Raw genomic sequence first — 22,340 nt, 5'->3', positions numbered from 1 at the left:
GTGAATAAATCTTATGGAAGGCCAAATATTATTTATACCGCTAATGTTGTTTCTGGTGCACTGCATCAAAAGAATATATTCAAAAAAGATGAACGGAAGTTTTGTTACATCCATGTTAATTATATAAGCATGGATTTAACATAAGCACAGCCAAGTATTTCGCATTTTCAGCAAATAGACCAAAGATTTGACTGCGGCTTGATGAATTCACAGGCCATATAAAGGTCATGATACTATTATCGTGGCCTTCCGTGATATAATTGGAAGAAATTCTCCCATGTCTGAAGGAAAACTATACAGCCAAGGTGCATCATATTTCTCCCTTCCGTTGCCATTGTGGCAGCAGCCTGTGAGCTATAGGACAGCTAAATACGAGCAGCTGAAACAGCGAGGGAGATTTCGACGAGTACACGATGGAAACAGCAATAAGGAGCAGGACGAGGAGAGCAGTAATGACAATGAAACAGAAAGCGCGATAGAAAGCGAACCTGGGAAGAAGGACAAACATCGAAAAAAACGTGGATTGAAGCCTAGACCTCCCCTGATCCTTTCCCCTGGGGAAGCACATCAGTATAGGATCTCAGGGCTACCAAATTACCGCGAGCTACCAGGTGGAGGATTCCCTCACAAGGCTGGCTTGGGAGACCTACATTCAACCGATAGTGACGATGAATCTGAGGACAACGACTATGGGGACAATACCACGGCCCCGGCAAGCAAACGACGAAATAAAACTAGGATAATAAACAGCAGACAACGGATAGAAGAGGATCTATCCCAATTGAACCCCCCACTGTACCTGGCTGGTGGCAACCCTACGAAGAAAAATACCCTACGTCTCCGCCATCTAAGCGTTGTGACCACTATTCTACATCGTTGCTTAATGGAAGGAGACTATGTCCGTGCCGGCAGGGCTCTGGGCCTCATCCTTCGAGATAATTTTGGTGGGCATCCGGCGGATGTACGGAGCTCGGGAAGATGGGCAACTGGAGCAGAAATACTACTGTGGAATGGTTCTGGCGGTAGTGAACCAGAAGACGTAACCGAAGGACTTGGAAAGATGGGTAAAAGTAGTGGATGGTTTACAAGGGCTGGATTTGAGCGAGCAAGAGAGTATTACGAAAGGCTTATAATCCAGTATCAATATCGGAAGATGGCGCCAAACGCGCTAAGTCCGCTACACTTCTATCCAGCTATGTTTGGGTTGTGGATATCTGTTGCCCAAGAAGAGAGTCGTCTTGCAAGGAAAAACACGGAGTTGGCCGATAGCCTAGACGTGTCTGTCACTGGTAGTGACGGCTGTTATGATCCCAACCTTGGAATGCAGGACGATCTAGAGGAACAGAAATTAACAACTGGCAATTCAGCATTAATTATTGCTGCCCGGACCAAGGAGCTTGAAGATGCCAGGCAGATCGCAGTACAGATGGACGAGCTGCTTGTTTCACCTCCCTTTTCAGATAGCCACGAGTTACTTAGACTGCGGGGAATGGTATCCCAGTGGATAGGTGATCTTTACGTCTCTTCAGTTGTGCCCACAAACAATGGTTCTGGCCTCCCTGATGCTGATGAAGAATATGGAGACGGCCTTTCAGTTGATGATTATGGAAATGCCCGCCTTGATGCCAAGATATTGAGGATGGAAATCAATTCGGCTAAGGAGAAAAGGGCTGCAGAAGCCGAGAAGGCTCAATCGTTTTTCGACAAAGCACAAGCTAGATTGGATCGGACTCGAACATTTAATACTTAGTTCGAGCTAGCCTCAATCACGTATAATTTACAGGTGAACATATAACAGTGGTTCATTATATATAACGTAGCTTTCGGTTATCACGGCCCTCTGAACAGACGCAATTTTCCTCCACAAGTAGTATCTTATGACGGGAAGGAATCTCCCGCATCATGCTACTTTTTATCAAATATCATATCAATTCGTAACTTCAAATTTGACAGAGTTCGTGTCATGTGACCAAGCTAAATCACGTTCTCTCTTTAGTAATTTCAACGTCATGAAGAAGTTCAACATCAAGTTGATATAAAACCATTCAGGAGCTAACGTTACAGTTTTGAAAACCAGTTAGAAATTTGTATACTTAATCAGAAGTATGAGGGTCAGCGACTTTGTCCAAGCGAGCCGCGATTCAAATGGAGTTCAGACGAAGCAGCAACTCAAACCTGTCAAGATTTCCAGGGAGCGACAAGCTGACATGGCTAGAATAAGCCCACCCCCTACACAATTGACGGGATTCAACCATCCTCTTATAAATAGAAAACGCAGAAATCTATCACAGGAAAACACAGCTCCCTATGTGCCGTTAAATGAGCCGCCACACGTGGCCAATACCAATGAACGCGAAGGGCCAGGGGACCTTTTTGACACTGATCTTGAGGGTGTTGATGATTCCACTACTATCGGTAGTGTCTTGAGAGAAACTGAAGCAGGATCTGTTACAGGGAATCCTCACTCAACACGTGAAGATACCAACCTCCCGGACACAGACCTTGCTCTAAAGAATGGAGGCTATAAGTCCATTACCGAGAGGATCAAGGAACTTGACTCTGATGATGAAGAAGATGATAATGAGAAAAGATCCGATTATCAAATATCACATAGGGGAATAACTGAACTTGATGAACTAGCGGAAGAAAATATAAACCATATTAATAGGGAGCTTGGCTCTAACTTGGACGTTACCAACAATCATTCTAGTCGGGAGACATTAAGTTGGCAAAAGATTGAAGCCATCTTACGAGAAGATAGTTCTTCACCAACCAGAAAAGTTGACGACGGGGGCATTTGTCAGACCTCAGCTCGGGTTGCGTATGCTCCAACTGCTAAAGAAAATTACGAGAATGGAACGGTGCCAGCATCTCTAGTCCCACAAAATAGTCATCTAGAAGTTCCCAAAATTACTCCTCGGCCTGTAGCCCAGAGGCTATCAACCAGGAATAGATTTGCGGCACGGCCTCATTTTGCTGCCCCCGACCCATATTCAGGCCATAATGAGGGAGTGGACAATGTTATGTGAGTAAAATTATACCCAATCCCCTCCAATAAAACCAAATCGTATCTAATACTAAATTATATAGTGAGAATGACTCTGTTCGGCAGCAGTTGCAGAATTCTGTGGATGATCAATACTCAACTCATAACCGTGGGACCTTTGATACAGCTACCAATCTAAGCACTATGGACTATTCCGACGATGATGGGTTTGAAGAAATGGTCCATCACGAAGAACATACCTCCTTACAATCACCCCATTTGTCCACAGTATCCGCAGCTTCGTCAAAACGCCCACTATCCAACTTTATATCCGACTACCCGCGTAACATTCTTGAAACGAAGTCATTTTCTGACCTCCAGGCAGAGGGCTTCGACTATAACCCAATTCCCGCACAGCCACTGTTCCAGCATGACACACATTTATCATTAAAAGATAAGCTCCTCCGTGTTAAAAATTTTACAGACGATCAGCGCCGTGCGTTCTTTTCATCTGTGACTCTGTCGGAATGGGAAGAGTGCGGGGACCTACTAGTTGAGGAATTCTGTCAAATCCTTCAAAAATCAAAAGGAGCACGCCAAACCAGAAGAAAAGTGGCGGCAATTTTTGAAGCAGAGATTAAGCGGCGCCATGACGCTGTCGAATATGATGGCAAATCTATTAAGAACCGTCTTGAAGATATGAGAGCTGGAGGAATAGGTGTTCTTAGAGGCAAAATACCATAATTCTCGTTCTATCAGAGTTATTTTGCTTATTGTGGCCAGGAGTGGCTATAGTAGTTTTCTTTACCATGCAACGACCTTCCATACCATGCACCATCTTAGCTGCCCTAGGAGTTACAGGCTGATATCACTATTTCTTCTCTAATGGTAGCCTCCGTAGATTTCTCTCCCTTCTCTTTTAACATTTCCTTCAGTATACATATACCCATTCCATGTTTGAAATATAGGAGCATGTTTTTACCATTGTTTTATTAATAGTGTCCTTAGTCTCTCCTATTAGCATGCTAATGGATAACTACTTAAGACAAAACGCGGCTACTATCATCGCTTAGCTGGTAGGAGATATATCGAAGTGATTTCACAACTAAATAAGTATAAAGAAGCTTATAAAAAGAGATAAAGAAAAAGAGAGACGAGACATTATAAGAAAAAAAAGGCCCTCCATACATCCCATCCCAACCATGATCCGATTTATTGATGTGAAGCCTATTTCCAGATCCCCACAATCCCCAACCATATGATGACCCCTTAATGAACGCCAGATGAAGTTTGCTGCAAGGACAGAGACAGGAAAATATGATATAAGAGCAATTTGAAAGTATGCAACAAGAGAAAATAATAAGGGCCGAACAGGCTTCCAGACTGATAAAAGCACCTTATTCACAGATTAAGAAAGGTAAAAAAAGAAACACGGTAAAGGGATATGCAAGAACCGGGAGAACATAATGAAAGGAAGAGAAAATGAAGGGTAAGATAGATACAGACCAATCTTGAGAAGGCAACTCCAGAAGTATCTTCTGCCATAAAAGGTAAAAAGAATACATAGAGGAATAGAATTATGGCATTCACGACCCCAGGCCATGAAATAAGAAGTGATCCTTATTTATGGGAAGTAATATGTTTCCATAAACTTATCTTTGTAAGAGTGAGGAGGTATAATAGCAAGTATAGACCTAAGATGCCGTTGCTTCACCACCAGTGCTATTATTAGAATTGGAGACACCTTCTCCCCGACATAATGGGCAGGAATTGCGTCCAGTTGTTAGCCACTATAAGGAATAAGTTAGCTTTGAATAATAATAATACTATTTGAATATATACCTCATCAATACACTCGCGATGATAGACATGCTTGCATTTATTCAATATCCTCACTTCATCTGCGGCTTCATAGTCACATAAACAGATTAGACACCGTTCATGTTCAGCGATGGGTAAACTCTCGTGAGTTTCTCCGATGCTTTCTGCAACCAATGCCCCGGAGTATTCTACAAGACGATATAGACCGCCTGCGGAAGTAATTTCATCCTGTGTTGCAACCGGAGGTTTGGCGGGGCCTAAGAGGGATGAGAGTAGCACCATGTCTTCGTAGGTAGGATTCTAGAATGGTAAGTTAGCACATGTTCATTTGAATATAAGAAAATAGACGTACGTCTGTAAACAGGCTAGGAGCAGCAAATGCAGGATGGTTCTCAGCTAAATTGGTTCCAACAACGTATATCAGCCAGCTTCTCCCTCCAGAGGGAGAAGGGTCGTCGGGCTCCACTACTCCATTTCTTCGTGCAGCACCGGAGCCAAGGCCTCGGTGACGAGCAGCTTCCGAATCACTCCTACGGCGCTGTCTTGCAGGGTTAGGACCCATAGAGTGCTCTTCTAATGGATCTCCAGGTTCTCCGACCCCGTCCTCGTTGAGCTGCGGAAGAATAGCGGATGCAGATGAAGGCCGTCTACTTGGGGTATTGACTGCGGAAGATACTCTAGATAGGCCGGCTTCCGCAGGTGTGGAAGGGGGTGGGTTTGGGCCTTGGGGACTGTCGGAGAGGATGGTTGGGAGTGAGCTGCCCAAATCACTGGAGGACCCAACATCAGAGGGTCGACGGGAGGAAGTTTGTGATCTGAAGTGACGTTGACTGTCGTAGTTTGCCGGGAATGTGCTCCCTCCAACTGAGTAGCGCCGTGGAGAGAACCTTGAACGACCATCTGAACGTCGGAGAAAGTTTGTATTACCCCTATCATTGCGGAGGAAGTTCCCAGGAGCGAGAAGGGGTAACCGAAGGAGGGATTCTACGTTTAGTCGACTGTTGGTGGCAGCATCCCCTGTTGTTCCGTTGCCAGGTGGTATAGCTCTTACACCGACAACAACCAAGGTGAGTAAACGTCGTTCTTGACGACCATCTGTTGAGCCTTGTCCATCGATATCCATCTGATCGCCGTTATCCTCACTTCCTTCACCTGCTGTCGACTGTGTCGAAGGACCGTCCTGGTTCACGAATCTGAAGACTCTCAAAAAGTTCACATGTGGAACATTAGGATCTTGTGGAGTCTCGAGATTATTTATAGTTTCCTGGTTAGTTGAGACTTGCTGTAGGCCACTCATGAGCGATTCGAGAGGTCCGTCAAGGCCGTCCGCACCAACAGACTGGATGCTGGGTACCGCTGGATTTGTATTCCCGGAAAGCTGTGCGGCAATGGCTGTTGCAGCAAGTTGTAGGACACGAGAGAGTGGAGTTTGTTCCTCTCGTCTTAATAACCTAGTTGCGCGGGAGCGGATAGTTGAATGTCTTTGGCTAGGAGAAGTGGCATTATTTTGACGACCAGGGACCGGGATGGGGCCAGATCGAGGCCTAGAGGTGGGATCGACACCATCAAACTCGTGAGAATCATCAAGTTCCATATTCGCTTCAACGCCGCTTGGAGGGAGGAGGTGGTCGGAATCATCTAGGAGTTCAGTACGCGAGGGTCGTCTTGTTGCAGGTGGTGTAGCGTTATTTGAATGGGCAGACGGTGAGTGTTGATTAAACATATACGATATCGGGGAGGATATTGAATGTCGAACGTGGCTCAGCCTTGCACGATATCGCCAGGAAAGGCGGGAAGGGTCCGTATTTCGGGTGTTCGACGGATTGTCCAAGAAGGTCGGGTTTGGTGGAGAATCCGGCAACAAAGCTGACTCGCCTCTCGGGAGGGCATATGGCCCACGAATCGACCTCCTTCGCGTTATCCCTCGTGTACTAAGGGCTCTAAACGATGGGAGGTGCGGTGATGATGGCTGTGGTGAATCTGATCTTGGTAAACTCCTAGATAAGAGCCCATCCCGATGGGCTCTACCTTCGGCTGGCGTCTCCTCCCCACTATTAAGCAGATTTCTCAAGACAGAATTTGGCAGTATTCTTGTCCCAAGGCGAGACATCCGGGACTGCCTACTGGTGCCTGAGGCGCTACTGCTCCGAGAGACAGAGCCGGCAAGGTCTTCAAGGCCGCCGCTCTCAGCCCATGACGGTGGCCGGCTCCGCAGCTCATCTCGACTGTCGTCTGCCAGACGTGCTCTAGGTGGAATATATGTGCTGCCTCTCATTCTCTCGCGGGAAGAAGTCGGCGGGGCTGGGAAGTCATTATTATTATTAATATTAGTGGTATAGCTGTATCGCGGTCGACCTCTGTTGCTCGTTGTTCCTGGCGATGTTCTTTGGGAAGAACCGGCCTGCCCCATATCGGCTCGAAGAAGGGTTTTATGGAGTTGGAAAGTCGGTCAGAGAAGCATGTCTAAGATACCCAGGGATATTCTGTTAGCGAGTGATTCTTCCAGGCCAGAGGCAGATAGTAGCTAGTCAGGCAGGCAACCATGAAGGGGGCCGTCTATCTGTTATACCAGCGAGCCGTACCCTCAGGCTAATTCGCCATCTAGCCCGAGCAGCTCATAACGGCCCGATATTATCGAAATATAGACGGGTTAGGGGTCTGATAGAGTTGAACCTGGGGTTTCAACTTACTTGAAACAAGAGCAAACGAAGCGGTTAGGGCCCCTCAGGTCGTTTTCAGACAGCCAAGTATCAGCCAGAAAGACCTATAACCGATAGAGACCCCCTTTGCGAGTGCTGAGCAGGGAGTATGTGTGGTGTGTGAGTGTGTGTTTGTGTCTTGAGTGTGTTGTAAAGTCGAGAAGTTGAAGCTGAAAGCAAAAAGTTCGTCATAACTTTGCGCGTCGGACCACAGCGACCACTCGCGCAGCTTCTTCTTCGTAGTGTCAGACAAGAACTTGCTCCCTTCAACTCTCCCAACACCACGACATAAGCCGTGGCCGTGATGGGTGATATGACGATGATATGACGACGGATGACTTACGGCCTGTCACTATCTGCGAGTTTGAAGACTGACAGGAATACGAATGCAGAGTGACTACAGACGGGATCTTTCTCCTGAGATCTTCACGATATTACTGGTCTACGGCTGTCCTTCTACTACACCGAATAACAGGAGTCCATAATTGTCTACGGAAATACCACCAGTTGCTGGTTTTGATTGGCCTTACCGGTGCGCCTCTTGCACAGACAGTTACCTGGACCACGATGGTTGGCGAAACTTGTTTCAGGGAGGAATACTGATCCTGGATCTCCTGTACGGTGTGCACATTTGAGAAGTGGCAGGCTTGGTCCAGCATGGCTTAAGGGCTCTGTTGCTGTGGCTCAAGGCTTATACCTTAAGGGTGGCCGTATCCTTCAGGTTACATGTCAAAGTGCCGAAAGCAATGAATACAGTACCTTCATATATGTTTCAAAAGGATGATATTGCATGACGCTTCGCTTGCCGGGCTTCACATACCACTGAGTGACAAGTAGCTGGACCTGGAGCCATCAAAAATACTTAAACGAGCTCAAGCCTATCTCCGATGGATTCAAGTGCGCTAGCTAAATCAACGATATACGATAAAATTATGAGCCTTGCTTTGTATCTACAGTTTCCGTGCTGTACCGTTTCTCTATTGTTGCTCTGCATCCTATACCTACTCTTTCTAGATCTCCCTTCTGGTCATAGCCAGGCCATCCTATTAGCTGTTTAAAATTATATCCTCTATGTAAATGATAAAAACCCTTTTACTAGCCAATATTACCCAAATTATGGAGCATGCAAAGAATGTCCAACTCGCGATGCGATAAATGGCTCAGCGGGCCAGCCCTGAACCGTACATCCATCGTCGATATGGTCTCCTGACAGAACTAACGTGTGCTCTAGCAAGCACGCATCATTACCTATTGATGCTCCTGACAGAAGCCTTGACTTGGTCCGTAAAACACTGCGATTTCCCACACGTAGTGTGTGCAGTTCAAACTCCCCTCGTGTGTTTAGATGGCCAACCAAGCTGGCATTATCAATAGCCACTCTGTTCCCTAGAGTCACAAGGTCGGGCTCTGTTAACAATACATCCTCGCCGCTGGCCGCCAAGGCACAATCTGCACCGATGGTGGCACCCAATGCTCGATAGTACTGCACCATATATGCCGTCCCAGTCAGCAATGGCATCGCATTCATCCGTCCAGAACCAGTAAAAATCCTCTCAATAGTCAGTAAGATTTGCCAGCGCTGGCAGTAGCTGCTGCGGTCCCATGGGTAGTATCCCTCCCGACGTCGCCCGAGAATTGTCCACTTGGCTGCTATTTTAATTCCCAAGGCTGCGGCAGCTTGTATCAGAGTGACAACTCCTACAACTGCAGTGAATGCAGCATAGAACAGGAAAGGCCACCACCAGTGTGGGCCAGACGTCGTGCGATCCATATGCAGTAACCGAGAAACAACTAGTAAGCCGGTTAGGATACCAGACGCGGAGTACACAGCACCAAAGGCAGTAGCAAGGACTGAATATGCTACAATTGGTACGATCCCTAGCACATAGTAGTTTGCCTGTCCCTCATAGAATGCTCGGCCAAACGGTGATATCGTGTCATCGCCGTCATGGTTCAGACTAGGCTTCTCCAAACTCTCTTGACCGTGATTTCGAGGAGAATTATTCTGGGGAAACTGTATTGCATCACCGTGCTTACTTCCCGTCCAGGTTGTATTGTCTGGGTATAAACCATTGCGACGCAGCAGCGCTCCAGATCCCACTGTTGTACGCTTCCCAATTGTGACTCCTGGAAGCGCTACCACATGGTCTCCGACAAACGCTCCATCACCGATACTGATACGCCCCATTCCAGTCCCATCACATGTTATAAACGTGGATCGGGACCCGAATACGACGTCATTTCCAATCTCCAAGAGATCGTATTCCTGGACCGCAATTCCAGTGCCTGGCCAGTAAACGCGTTTGCCGACACGCGCGCCAAGCATCCTCACCGCGATCGAGACAAGCTCATAGTGAGTTCCTATTATACGAGTCAACTGTGAGATATCCCCCTGTGGGAGAATGCAATCCAACACGGCTCTTCGGACCATCTGGCTCTGAGTATATTGACTGTATGGTCCGCAAGATAGATCTAACCCGAGTTTAACGACGTACACGGCAAAAAACCAGGCAAACGGGCCCAGAATAGCACCATAAAGAATCACCAAAACATAATACCCGATCCGTGACGGGCTCACGAACCAAAGTATTTGTTGGCGCAGCATATCACGTTCCGCGTGTCGATATCTCATAACCACGGGGAGAAAGCCTAGTATTGCTGGCAACCGTGAGACTAATCCTACTAGCAGCGATAGAGGCCCCACCACCAGGATATACCAGATCCAATGCGGCTGTGGGATTTGTGCAGGGGCTAAGGCGCGATTAGACTCTGCCGCGTCCTCCGTTTCCCAGCTAGAGGAGTTTGGCCCTAAACAGGTTCCCGGAGGAAGATCAGTGCCGGAGGCAATGACAGTCTTGAGACCAACTGTACAGTTCGCCCCAATGCGAATTGGTTGGAGGAGCATAGTCGTATTTCTCTCTGCACTAAAGGGACGACATGAGCAATCTTCGAGGACAACATCATCACCAATATCAATGAGGTCATATTCTCCCAGAGAAGCGTGTGTATCAATGCGAACATTGCGGCCGATGCGAGCCCCGAGAGCACGGTAGTATAGGATTCGAGTGAAGCCAAAGTGGCCGAAAACTCCCTATTAACAATTAACAAATGCTCCAAGCTACTTAACATAGAAAGCTTGGGCTAGAAGGAGACTTTTCAAATTACCTTTCCACACACTTGGAGTGCTTTCTGGGTCAACCACCACCGAGTATGATATGGCCCCCACATGGGATACATTCCAGCGCGATACCGACCGATGAGTAGCCATTTGAAAGCAATCCCAAGAATGGGGGAGAAAACTTGCATCACGTACCGAGACGCCAGCCCAGCCACAAGGATGAGGGAAAGCCTCCCAACCACAGAGTTCCGTATTTGCCAACGGAAGGTTTGAATTAGAATGTATACAAATAAAGACCAACGCAGCGTCTGTAAGATTGGAGAAAACACAGCCAAGGGTATTAGGTTGAGTAGAAGAATGGCTAGATTCGTGGAGCTGTAAGTCTCATCCAAACCTGGGAGATCTTCTGGTTTGAGATATTCGGTTTTCGGCAGATCCATGGCCGCTTGGACAACAGTACTGACTTTAGCGACAGTACTTTGTCGAAAAAGCACGTCACTTGCAAGCCGAATGTGGAACTCTTGACGGATCTGGGAGACGAGCCGCCCAGCGGTCAAACTATCTCCACCGGCTAAGAAGAAGTCCGTGGAAGAGGTCACATCTTCCGGCGCTAGTCTAAGCGCGCTAGCAAAGAGGCTACAGACGCGCTGTTCAGTAGGTGAGGTGGTAAACTGGTCCCGGGTATTAATTGCAGCTTCCACGGCAGTTGTGTCAATGGATCCGCGAGAGTCAACTGGTGGAGCCCCATTAACGACCTTTATACTGCTTGGAATTAAGTATCCATTAACGAGAGTGCGGAGGCAGGTAGAGATATTGTCCACAAGTACTTCATCTAGTGCACAATTGAAGAGAATAGCCTGAAGGTAACCATCGATCGAGTTGGTCCGTATCAGAATGCTTGATATTCCAGAGATTTCTGTGATATGAGCTTTAAGAATTCTGGGGTCTATAGTGCATCTTGTTTGATCAATTGAGACATTCAGGGGAGTGTCTGGTGGAGGGCACTTTGCTTCGTAGTGGCATTCGGATGGTAAGGTATTGTTTGTAAGTGTCTCCAGTCCCAATCGGCGGCTTAGTTGTATACGGCGCAGTTTGTTATTAGATTTTGGGATATTATCCATGTAAACCAGGACAGTAGGCCATTTAGGTTGATCAAGGCGATCTTTCAATGTTTCATGTATTTGTCGGAGATCCGGTCTTTTGCAATCCGCAGGTGTTACAATAACAGCACCTACAACTTCTTGCAACACATCGTGGGGTGTGGAAAAGGCCATTGTTTCTGTAACGCGGCCGAAAATAGCTGAATTCGAATCCTTTGCTGCCGACATGATAGCATCTTCTACCTCTAGAGGAGAAATTATTTCTCCGCCACGGTTAATAACTTCTTTGCTTCGTCCAGTGATGTAGAGATATCCTGCCTCATCTATGCGGCCAAGGTCACCTGTGTCGAACCAGCCAGCTGCATCAAACGCGCTTCTGTCGACACCCTGAGAAGTTAGGTATCCAGTAAATACAGGAAGACCTCTCACACAGATCCGTCCCGTTGCCCCGGTAGGAACGCGTTTCATGGGCTGCGCAATGTCCAGAATCGCCAGGTCGGGCCCAGCTGGGAGACCGGAGGTCCCAACTCGTTTGAGGTTATAGTCCAACGGCGGCGCTGCAATGGGAGCGCATTCCGTCATCCCATAACTAGGTAAAACAACGCACCTAAATGTGGAATGAAGTTGTTCCGCGAGCGTAGGAAGGAGGCCACCCCCAGCATTACAGATGAACTTGATGGAGCTTTCCCGGACAGCATCCTTACAATTCTCTGCCTCGGCCAAAATCATATGGTGCATGGTTGGTGTTGCGTAGTACCAGGTCGGGCGCCATTGCTCTACAGCATCCCAGAAGAAACTCGGGTCAAATCTGGGACAGCATATCGTGATTCCTCTAGCAAATACTGGAGCCCACAAGCTGCGTACCATCCCGCCGCTAGTAGTTATATGTCAGATTGCAGCCAGTATTTCTTGATAGACAAGATAATAACTCACATGTGGTGTAACGGCATCATGTTAAGACAAGAAGAAGAAGAATCCAGCCCCAGGCTGTCCATAGTGAATATGATGCTCACCATAAGATTGAATGTACTGATTGGCACTAGTTTCTTGGTACCGCTTGTGCCACTGGTAAATAAAATAATGGCGAGATCATCTGGGCCATTGGGACTTGTGCGCACATGGCTTGGAGAATTGGTATGGTTCCAACGGGAAACTTTGAAGGTTAAGTTGTCCTGGGGGTGAACTACAAAGGTAACAATCTCTGAGTCAAGCTGGAACCTATGGACATCCGCTTCAAGCATCAAAACAGCATCGGCACTGACAGCTTGGATGTCCGATTTCAGTTGTTCGGTGGTCACTGATCTTGCCATTGGTACCAAGGTATACCGGTTTGCTACCGCAAGGACCGCAAGAGCTAAAGAAGGGCCATTGGGCAAAACAACCATCACCCGAGGTTTTCTCATAGTTGAGCAATCCAAGCCCAGGTCAAAATTCTTCACAAATTCCTGAACCATAGCATGGGATATCTCTTTATTATGATCTGTGTCGATTAATGCAGTCTGGGAAGTGTCGGAGTGTAAGAGATCTTCCATATGCGGTGCGAAGTGCTTTAGTCGGAGATGAACCCGGTCTATTGTAATATTCCAAGTTAAGTCATTACCATCCCGGATGGTTTCTGGCAAAGCCTTCCAAACAGTCTGGTAACAGCGGATGAGTTCTTCAAAGGGCCATAACCCCGTGTCATTATTCAACAAATATTCGAGCTGATGTATAGCATTTTCCGGCGCTTGCGTACGAATATCTCGCAGCAGACGCCGTAATCTTAACCTGTACAACATAACATGTTACTATCATTTTAACCTTGACGAGGAATTAGAAATTAACATACCGGTTATCCGTCATCTCATATGATATAAGAGTCTGTGGCATAAATGTTGAGCATGTGGAAAATTAGGTCCATTTCGATGAGGTGGTCATTGGGGATAAATGCCATTTATAGGCTCATGTCTCCGATTTCCTGGTTAAGTGATAGCTATCCTAAATAAGCTGAAGTGGCTGAAGCTCGGAGTGTGATGAGACGTGATCTGATCATCCCGGTCCTGCTTTCAGGGAGCTCATACTTCATATGCACTCAGGTTATCGGCCTAGCAAGGGTCCAGCGATCGAGCTCTCTAACCGTAAATAAAGTTTGAGTGCGATTGCATGATTATGGCTGAAAACGTGGTATACTCCGGTATGTGGTGCATTTTTATTCCAGTTGAACGTAGACAGATCATATATGAGCAGCATCATTTAATATTTTAGCCAGCAAATACGTAAGAGAGCCCTCATATCAGCCATTTCACTCTCCGTATATCACAGAGAATGGTCGAGCCAGAACAAAGTGAAAAGAAACAGGGGCCGATGGGGGCGATACTGAAGTTCAAGGGGGTCTTCCGGCCCGTTATTCGGTACATTGATAGCCTAGGTATCCAGTCAAGCGTGAAGAATAGTGACAATGTGATACACAACAGCGTAGTATTTCGTAGGCTTCTATCAACATGACACTCCGGATATGCTTGGCAAGCTGCGCCACCAGCCCAGAAACCAGATATGAATAGGTATCGCGCAACTTTTGGGAGGCTTAAATGATCTTAATCAATGTCTAGACGCTCCATCAGACTAACAGCCATCTTTTAACCCTCTCTAATTGGACCAGCGGAGAGGAGCTGTTAGTTGCGGGTCGCCGGTATTAGTATCAAAAGCCTGCCCCTACAATGAGTGATACTTAGCTCAAACATTCTAGACTTAGTAACAAAAAAAATCCAAACTAATTAGTGCACTTATGCCACGCGCATTGTGGGTTTTCCAACCTTTCTACACACGGCACACTCTATGAGAGCAGCGCTAGCATGAACGCAATCGGTCTTCGTTAAGTGCAGCAGATGCACCAGCGGCATAAGTCCGAAGCCCTGGATGCGAATAGTTGGCGGTGGATAAAAAATATGACAAAAAGGCTAAACCTTGCATGGCACATGTTAAGCTCAATAGAGTTGAACAAGCATCTGATAGCTAGGGTTTTGGTGCCTTGAACGCAATTCCCGAGGGGCTTCCCTGAGAATATGCATGTATTGTATGGAGCCGCAGGTGTGACTAAGTCAAGCGGGAATGGAATAAAGTCACAAAAAACATGGATGGAACAAATATCGAATGCGATGCAAGCCCCAACGCTAGTTTAGTTTGGCGATATCCCAGTCCATTATGGACTGATTTCGGCTTCGGCCCCTTACCCCGTCCTCTATTCTCGACATAGGGCTCTCCTCGGCCAAGAGAGTACGCGTACCCTATCTATTAATGCACCGTGTCCGGCATTCGATTTCTGTGGAGGAATCTGTGTAGGTGCACAATTCGATTCATGTTTCTGTTTGTGTCTATATTTGGCTGAGGCCATATTTAGTAACACCCCGGTACGAAGAACGGATAACAGGTTACAGAGTATGTACTCCGTAATTCCTCAGGTTTGATGTTGAGTATTCATAAATGATGGCTCGAGAAGTCGTTGAAACTGAGTTTTAGAGCCCCTTTTTTTTTAGGTCGCGGCTATTATTATGCAAGGAGAGTACCTAATTCTGACCAATTGGATCAAAGTAATGAGGAGGTCTCGTCCAATGAGAAACATCGGCCGTCAGAGTAAACGCGGATAAACTTAAATCCCTCAAATACGAAGATGCTCTGCTTAGTCATCAACAGGCTTTCTTTGCTTATGTAACTCATATTGTGTTTTTAATCCTATGCAATACTTTCCTTCCCCTTGAGGCTCACAATCTGTCGCCAGGATCCCAAGAGTTTCGTCAAGAAAGAAATAATATTCGCCCGAGGATCCAGCATTCATCCTCATGTCGTCAGAAACGCAACAATAACACATTCATATGCAGAATGACCCTCTGACCCTTAGGATCGGAACGACCTTTACAGACGAAATGTGCTATGGGACAATTATAGAAAAAATGGCGTTTAGCTACGGGTAGTGCTCTTTATGATTTAGCTGCTCTCTGCTATAGCTAAATCTTTCCCTTGTATGTGATCTATTCTACCGTTAAATACAACCTTCACTAATACCTACCTACACCAGAGTATCAGTTTTACTGAATCTTCGGAGTATAGTCTACGGGTTATACTGTGATAGAGCCTAACCAGTTTCCCCTCTGGAGCTACAGAGCTTGTCAAACCTAGCTTGGATCCGTTGAGTCTTGTCATAACTGCTGGGGCATCTTGTTAAGGTGCCCTATTATATAAAGGCTGAAGCCAGCAAGAATCGAATGGGTCAAAGGCCGCCGGTATCACACGTACAGCCGGGGCTCCACGATCCCGACGGGGAAAGTTCCGCAAATTTCGACGGCTGATGTGATTCGTTTTTTGCTGTTTAGAAGCAGGTTTCCCCAAACCACATCCACCATCGTGTATGTGGCTCACTTTAAGAAATATATATACATAAATGATGCATTTTGCATATTCATGGATAATAATATGATACCCTATGATACCTTAATTTTTGCATTCATCGGTTTTTTTGAAAAGAATGCTGGGATATTATAGCGCAAAGTGTTATAATACTGGGTATTGTACTCAATTCACTGATTTTTGTTAATATAGATATAACAATACACCATACAAGCGGTCCCTGCCTTATTTTATCAACACATATTGGTTGTGTGTCCCCACTGGCTGCCGTCACTGCCATGACACACAAACGCTCTTTGATATAGTTCCGTCGGCAACGAGCATAAAAACAAGGTATTGGTCCGCTGCAACTCTGATAAAGAACGGCGCATGACATAAATAGCAAACGTTGCAGCAAACGGGAGTTTCAATTCTCGCCTATCCACATAGGATAGGCTTAATGGCCAGAGAACATATATCAAAACTTGCGAGGACCTTTTTTCTGCCTCTTTTCCGCGTCCTTTTCCAGTCTTATACCTTCGTTCAACATGTACCATAAGCAGCTAGTTCTTATGAATTGACACCATAACATTTACAAGTGGACGTGTGCTCGCTGCCAAAAAAGCAGTCGAAGACGCCAAAGGTAAATTCTTAAGCATTTATCATCTTTTAATACAGGATTCCGAACAAAACTGCTGTTGTGCATAGACGGAAGACGTCTAACCCTGATATGTATATGTGTATATACACCTGTTATATATAAGGATTGATGGTTCAAAGCTGATGGCTTTGAATACTTGTCTTTGACGATGGGACAGCGGTTTGTCTGTCGACCAACACAGATAGGCTGTGATAGCGGACAATGAAACAGAGTCATTTCCTCATGACTACAAACATAACCCGTGGTGCCTTTTGGTGGAGATCTGAGGTTATTGGTTATTCCTCAAAATCCCGACATTACTGATTTGCGAAACCCGGGATTAGTATCTCGAGATGTATACATAGTAGATGGGATAAAATCAAGGTTCCTCTAAACCAGGGCCCATCTGGGTGAATAATCATCCACGTCGCACACTGCTGGAACGTTCTTCAAAATCGATTGATATCTCGATGAGAGAAAACTTACAAACTTTTTTCTTTTTTTTTTCTAAAAAAAAGGGGTGGCAGCCGTTTGAGAAGGATGGAAGTTCGGCGAACTTTGTCTCCCCAGTGGAGAGACATTTACTCCAATAAGCCTTCACGGTGACCGGGAAAATAACGTCAGCTTTTTATTCTCTCTTTATTCTTTGCTGGATGACAGGTTCTTTTTTCCCTATGGGTATGATGGTCTTAACCTATATTGAGTACTGATTTACTCCGTGCATATCACTATCTTGCTAACAGTGATCCTTCTCACCAAACAGGTAGATGGAATCTAATATTAGAAACATAGAAACACTGAAATTCTTCCAGCCCTTGTAAAAAGGAATTATCCCGCTTGCTTCCACGCCATCTCGACAATTCCAGCGAGTGATAATTGCGGGTATCCTCCTGTGTGCCGTCGGCAAGGACGATCAAATGCCTAAGCATTTACATGTTCACCAATAACTGCTAAGAAAAGGAAAAAAGAAAGAAGGGCAGGAGGGAAGAGAGATACGAGCCAGCCAGGCGCTAAATGCTGCAAAGTGGGATGGTGAAGCTGATGGCTTCGAAGCCTTGACTTCCTGAGCAACGACTGAATCCAGAAGTTTTAGGAGAGAATGGTATCAAACTTTCACCTATTCATACGCGGAACACTCGCTAGGTATGACCTCCTGACCCTGGGATCCTGCCACGACGGCCAGTCTGGTATCTGCGCGAGTGCTCCGCTCCGTCCGGGTGTGACAGTTGAGACCAAATCAGTCGCTCTTACAAGGCCAGAGATTGCTAAAAACGACTTTTTTTCTTTTTTGCCCGCCACACCCAACAGGGGAGCCCAAAGCCCTTACATGCTGGAATACATCCAACACTCACGCATGCAGGATGCGAAGGCATGCACATTTTGTCCCTCCCAAAGCTTCCAATCCCCTGCAAGCACTCCATACTTGGGACTTGACTACTATACTATGTATGTAACGCAGACCACGTTTTTTGCTTCTTTTCCTTTCGTTTCTTTTTCTCTCTTTTCCCCTATGAGCAGGTCTAGAGTCAATACACATGAACAACATGCTTTGTCCATGTGCACGGAAGATATATTAGGGAATAGGCTAAACGGTTAATGATATACGAAGACTCCCACGTATACACTTGTTTTCAAGAGCGAAGTTTCTGTGGTTTGTGATATTCTTCCGGATCTTCATATCACTTGTCCATTTTCAGTCTCTAATATAAAATAAATGACGTATTACAGGTAGTCAGATGGTCCTAATTGCGAACTGTTCCGTATACCAGCCCCAGTTTCCATATGGAGGGTGGTTGTTCCGTGATCCGTGCTGCATGGCATATACACGGAACGTTCGGTGGACATCAAGCCGGTTACACTGCATATATGACCACTACCTTTCTTTTGCGACAAGCCAAGGAGACAAAGGTGCCTTTCTTTCCGAGGGGCTTTTTTTTCTTTACAGTAGTACAAGCAATGCAAGAGAAAGAGGAGTACGGAGTACTCCGTATATGGGCGCAAAGCTGCAACTTCTTGTCAAGGGCCTCGTAAAGATAGGAGGGTTATTGCACACTTGACCTTATCGGCTCTGGATATGGTGCAACTCTATCGGAAGCTCTAATCCAGGAACCAAAGGGACGGAAGTACTCTGTACCCAGTATTGGTATGAGGACTGTTACTCCGTGTTAAGCTTTTTCTTCTGCTAGTATTTCGTACTCCAATCGATGGGGAAGTCGGAAGAATATCAGGCATTGACTCCTTGGATAATTCGGCGATGTCAAAAACAAAGGCTCCTTACGGTGTTTTCTGTTTTCTTTTTCACCATTTCCCACTTCCTTTGAGCTATCGACTTTTACTTACCTATTACGGTCACTGCATGGCCGCAGCCAACGGTAGGTCATTTCATTCAAATGGGGTTTAAATTTTCAATCGATAGTTTCATGGTGCCTGAATTGATCAAGTCATGAGAGGGAAAAACAAACGAAGAGGCACCATCACCTCTGTACAGAGTTCGCACCTAGATAGATATATATATGTACTATGTAGGTATATTTATATTACTCTGCAGGCCCATAGAGTTTTGGATGACGTTCCAAGGCGCGAAGGCTGGGTTGCTGGTTATCCACCTCTGGAGGCTGCTATTAGTTATCAAATCACAAGCTTTCGGTTGACACCCGATAGTGACCCGGATGGGATATATCATACGTGTATTATGACGATTGCTGCATGGTAAAAGGCCTAGGTCGAGAGAGGCCAGAGTACCGATAGATTAGATGCCTGCTTTCGAGAAAGTGTTGAATTACGGATACCCGACCTTTGCCGAGGCCTCATTTTGGGAATATATGGGAGGAAACAGTTTTGTGCCTGTAGGCTTATGGGTACAGACTAGTCGACTCTGTCATGTATTGACTTCGCTGAATGGTTGAGAAGCGCACGCCATGGCTCCTAGACGTTGTTATATATACACTCCATAGTGAAGATGAAAGAGGAATGCATAAATTGCATGTATATACAGGTGGACGAAGCTCTGGGTCTGCTTGACCCCCTGAGATACGAGATCTTGTGCGATGAAACCCATCGAGATCTGCGCCAACTCGGAGACGCTACCTGTTTCCGGCATAATCGGACGTGGGCGCGGTGGAATCGGTGGATGTTTTGTCGAAGGATGAAGCAGAAGGAAACCAGATGGAAAGCAAGCAGGGAGAAGCAAAGAAGAAGAAACATGGCAGAAAAAAAAAAGGCGGTGGCTGGAGCTTCCGGTCTGGGGAAGAAACTCCGGGTTTCCCCTTTTGGCTCTTTTGACGGTTCCAACGACTCAAATTAAACCAACTAAAACCGCCAAACTACTTTAATAGTAATGATTGTTGAGAGGTGCAGGAGAAGAAACAAGCTAGCGGCGAGAGATGGCGAGAGAAGACCGGAAATACGAGTTGGCACCTCCAGTGTCACCGTTGACTCCGCCAGAAACAAAAAAAAAGAGGAAAAAGGAAAAATCTGCGACGTCGACGTCGACTCACAGAAGCTCTGTTCACAGACTTCGAAGAGCTCACGGTTGTGTGGAAACAACACTGCCCCGGTGGACGGGTTGATTCGCCGTCCCGATCTCCCGGCAACGTCCTCACAGAAATGGGGCCCTGCTTTGATAGGGGGTCCTGGATCTGGAACAAGTCATGATTATATTCACGTCGATAGGAGCCCGAACCCTTCGACCGAGAGATGAGAAGAAACAGCCCCAAAACGATGCACAGAATGTTTTCTCAGGGATATTAGAAAAGTATATCCGGTAGCTACGGAATCCTTGGATCATGCTTAACTGCCTTGTTGGGGGAGCTTGTAGGGATCAAGCAGAGGAAACATATATATCGACATTCCTCACATACAGCTACAGTAGCAATCTCGAAGTGCTCTTCTCTGTGTGCTCTATGGTCGCAGCATAACCAGTTATGGGATTTGCCCCAACTCATGCCATCCCTTTTCTCCCACATGGCTGGCTTCTTCGACTTGGCTTTTCGATCAGCACTACCGTTGGCCTTGGAGCCATGATGACCAAAGATCGAGAAAAAGAGTAGAAAGGAAAAAGCAAACCCACCATGGCTCTCTCGCCCGTGGAGATGATCTCCCCGTCCAGAAGCTGGAACAAGGATTATGATTTGTCTTATTAATAATATTCCTGGCCTATATGTGGCCTTCCTCACCTCCTTCCCCCCACTTGTGTGGAACGACCTTTTTTTTTCGTTGTTGTTATGGAGAGAGGGCTTGCTTCTTTTCTTTTTCTTATTCCTTCTACTTTCTTTTGGTCATCATTCTCCATTCTCCATACTCCAGGTTTCCCTCCTAATCTTGCTTGGTGAGAGGATTCTTTTCTTTCTTCCAAGGGCATGAAGTGACAATCCTGGCTAATACGCCTATCCAGCCACTACATCTACCTTTACGATCCGCCATTGCTGCTGAAACTTCTGTCTCTAGAAGGCCATATCCAGACCTTGAACAAGGAACAAGAGGAGATCGTGGCTCGTTCTGCTTCACTTGCTTGATTCGTGTTATATACCTTCCGATTTCTCGCCTCAAAGCGGCGTGCAGCGTTTCTACTGTCCACTCTGCCCGTATACATACTTCTTAACATGGACCCTCCGCGTTTGCGCTCTCCAGCATGAACCCAGGTGGAAGCAGCCCATTCTGCTCTACCAATACCGTTGCTGATTATTCTTCTTATCCGTCACCCGCGCTTTGTTCCACCCCTTGGTCTGAAATTTCGCCCCCATAATATACGTCGTGCGACCTGCACGCCATCTACCCCTTGTGGCTGGCCATACTTATTTTTCTTTTTTATGAGTGGTAAGTCCATCTTTTTACGATTCTTTCTGCCCATCGTCAATGATAATAGTACTTTTAAACGTTCTTTTCAAGCTTGACCAGTTACGTATAATCTTACCCTTGGGTGTTTGCTTTTTTTTCCCTTCCCCTCCCACTGTTCAGTTCTTTTTCGTGATTACTTTACACAAGTCTTCATCAGGCTGCCGAAGCCAGCAAAGAAGCTGCTCCCATCGTTCTCTTCCCACTTGCTTTCCCGTCCTTATCTTCTCTTCTTTTCCCCGTCATTCCATGCGTGCACCCCGGCATATGGAAGCCATGTGCTTCCTGCACCACTAACCAGCCGTACGAAATACGTATCCCCATTTTCCCTCGTGGTATACAAGGTTACCGACAATTTTGCATATACGATTAGCACCTTGTCTCAGAATTCACCCAGCGGAAGTCACCTCAGCCCTTTGGGAATTTTTTTAACGACTTTTCCCTCTCCCTCCCCTTGACCTTCATCTTTAGTAATCCTTGGATGATCTCTGTGTGGGGTCGGGAAGTACTCGCAATTACCACCTCGATCCTTACGCATGGACAAAGGAATTATTCCTTTTTTTTAATCATCATTATATCAACGGCTACGAAGGACAAAACTGCATGATAAAGTTGTGATATTACAACCCTTCTTACCTAGCCCTGTATGCCCTTTACTTATACTTGACTCCTACTCCTTGGTCTTGTCACTATAATACTTTTGTGTCTTAGTATTAACATACATATTCGTCTTCAGGCTCAGGAAGCAACAAAGTGTCTCGACCCGCGGGTAGCTGCGCCGTAT

At 46.2% G+C, this 22,340-nt stretch overlaps 5 protein-coding genes across 5 annotated transcripts; 2 read left to right on the top strand and 3 right to left on the bottom strand.

Annotated features, from left to right (window-relative positions):
- Positions 1–277: 277 nt before the first annotated feature.
- MCYG_02589 (conserved hypothetical protein) lies at positions 278–1,750 on the top strand (the record flags this gene model as incomplete). Its single annotated transcript, XM_002849609.1, has 1 exon — positions 278–1,750. One exon carries the CDS (start codon positions 278–280, stop codon positions 1,748–1,750), a length of 1,473 nt encoding a protein of 490 aa, XP_002849655.1.
- Positions 1,751–2,105: 355 nt separating this feature from the next.
- MCYG_02588 (conserved hypothetical protein) lies at positions 2,106–3,730 on the top strand (the record flags this gene model as incomplete). The annotated part of the gene is made up of 2 exons (XM_002849608.1): positions 2,106–3,025; positions 3,091–3,730. The coding sequence occupies 2 exons, from the start codon at positions 2,106–2,108 to the stop codon at positions 3,728–3,730; spliced, it is 1,560 nt and encodes a 519-aa protein (XP_002849654.1).
- A 950-nt stretch (positions 3,731–4,680) lies between these two features.
- MCYG_02587 (RING finger protein) lies at positions 4,681–8,165 on the bottom strand (the record flags this gene model as incomplete). The annotated part of the gene is made up of 5 exons (XM_002849607.1): positions 4,681–4,776; positions 4,829–5,107; positions 5,160–7,108; positions 7,850–7,877; positions 8,037–8,165. The coding sequence occupies 5 exons, from the start codon at positions 8,163–8,165 to the stop codon at positions 4,681–4,683; spliced, it is 2,481 nt and encodes an 826-aa protein (XP_002849653.1).
- Positions 8,166–8,620: 455 nt separating this feature from the next.
- On the bottom strand, positions 8,621–13,593 carry MCYG_02586 (acyl-CoA synthetase; the record flags this gene model as incomplete). The annotated part of the gene is made up of 4 exons (XM_002849606.1): positions 8,621–10,597; positions 10,672–12,598; positions 12,658–13,491; positions 13,553–13,593. 4 exons carry the CDS (start codon positions 13,591–13,593, stop codon positions 8,621–8,623), a joined length of 4,779 nt encoding a protein of 1,592 aa, XP_002849652.1.
- Positions 13,594–14,019: 426 nt separating this feature from the next.
- On the bottom strand, positions 14,020–15,094 carry MCYG_02585 (uncharacterized protein; the record flags this gene model as incomplete). Its single annotated transcript, XM_002849605.1, has 3 exons — positions 14,020–14,127; positions 14,529–14,615; positions 14,987–15,094. The coding sequence occupies 3 exons, from the start codon at positions 15,092–15,094 to the stop codon at positions 14,020–14,022; spliced, it is 303 nt and encodes a 100-aa protein (XP_002849651.1).
- Between the last annotated feature and the right edge of the window lie 7,246 nt (positions 15,095–22,340).

The sequence above is a fragment of the Microsporum canis genome, genomic scaffold (assembly GCF_000151145.1).
Source record: "Microsporum canis CBS 113480 supercont1.2 genomic scaffold, whole genome shotgun sequence".
NCBI classification, from domain to species: domain Eukaryota; kingdom Fungi; phylum Ascomycota; class Eurotiomycetes; order Onygenales; family Arthrodermataceae; genus Microsporum; species Microsporum canis.
The sequence above is the reverse complement of the archived record's forward strand: the minus strand, read 5'-3'. Positions and strand labels throughout refer to the sequence as shown.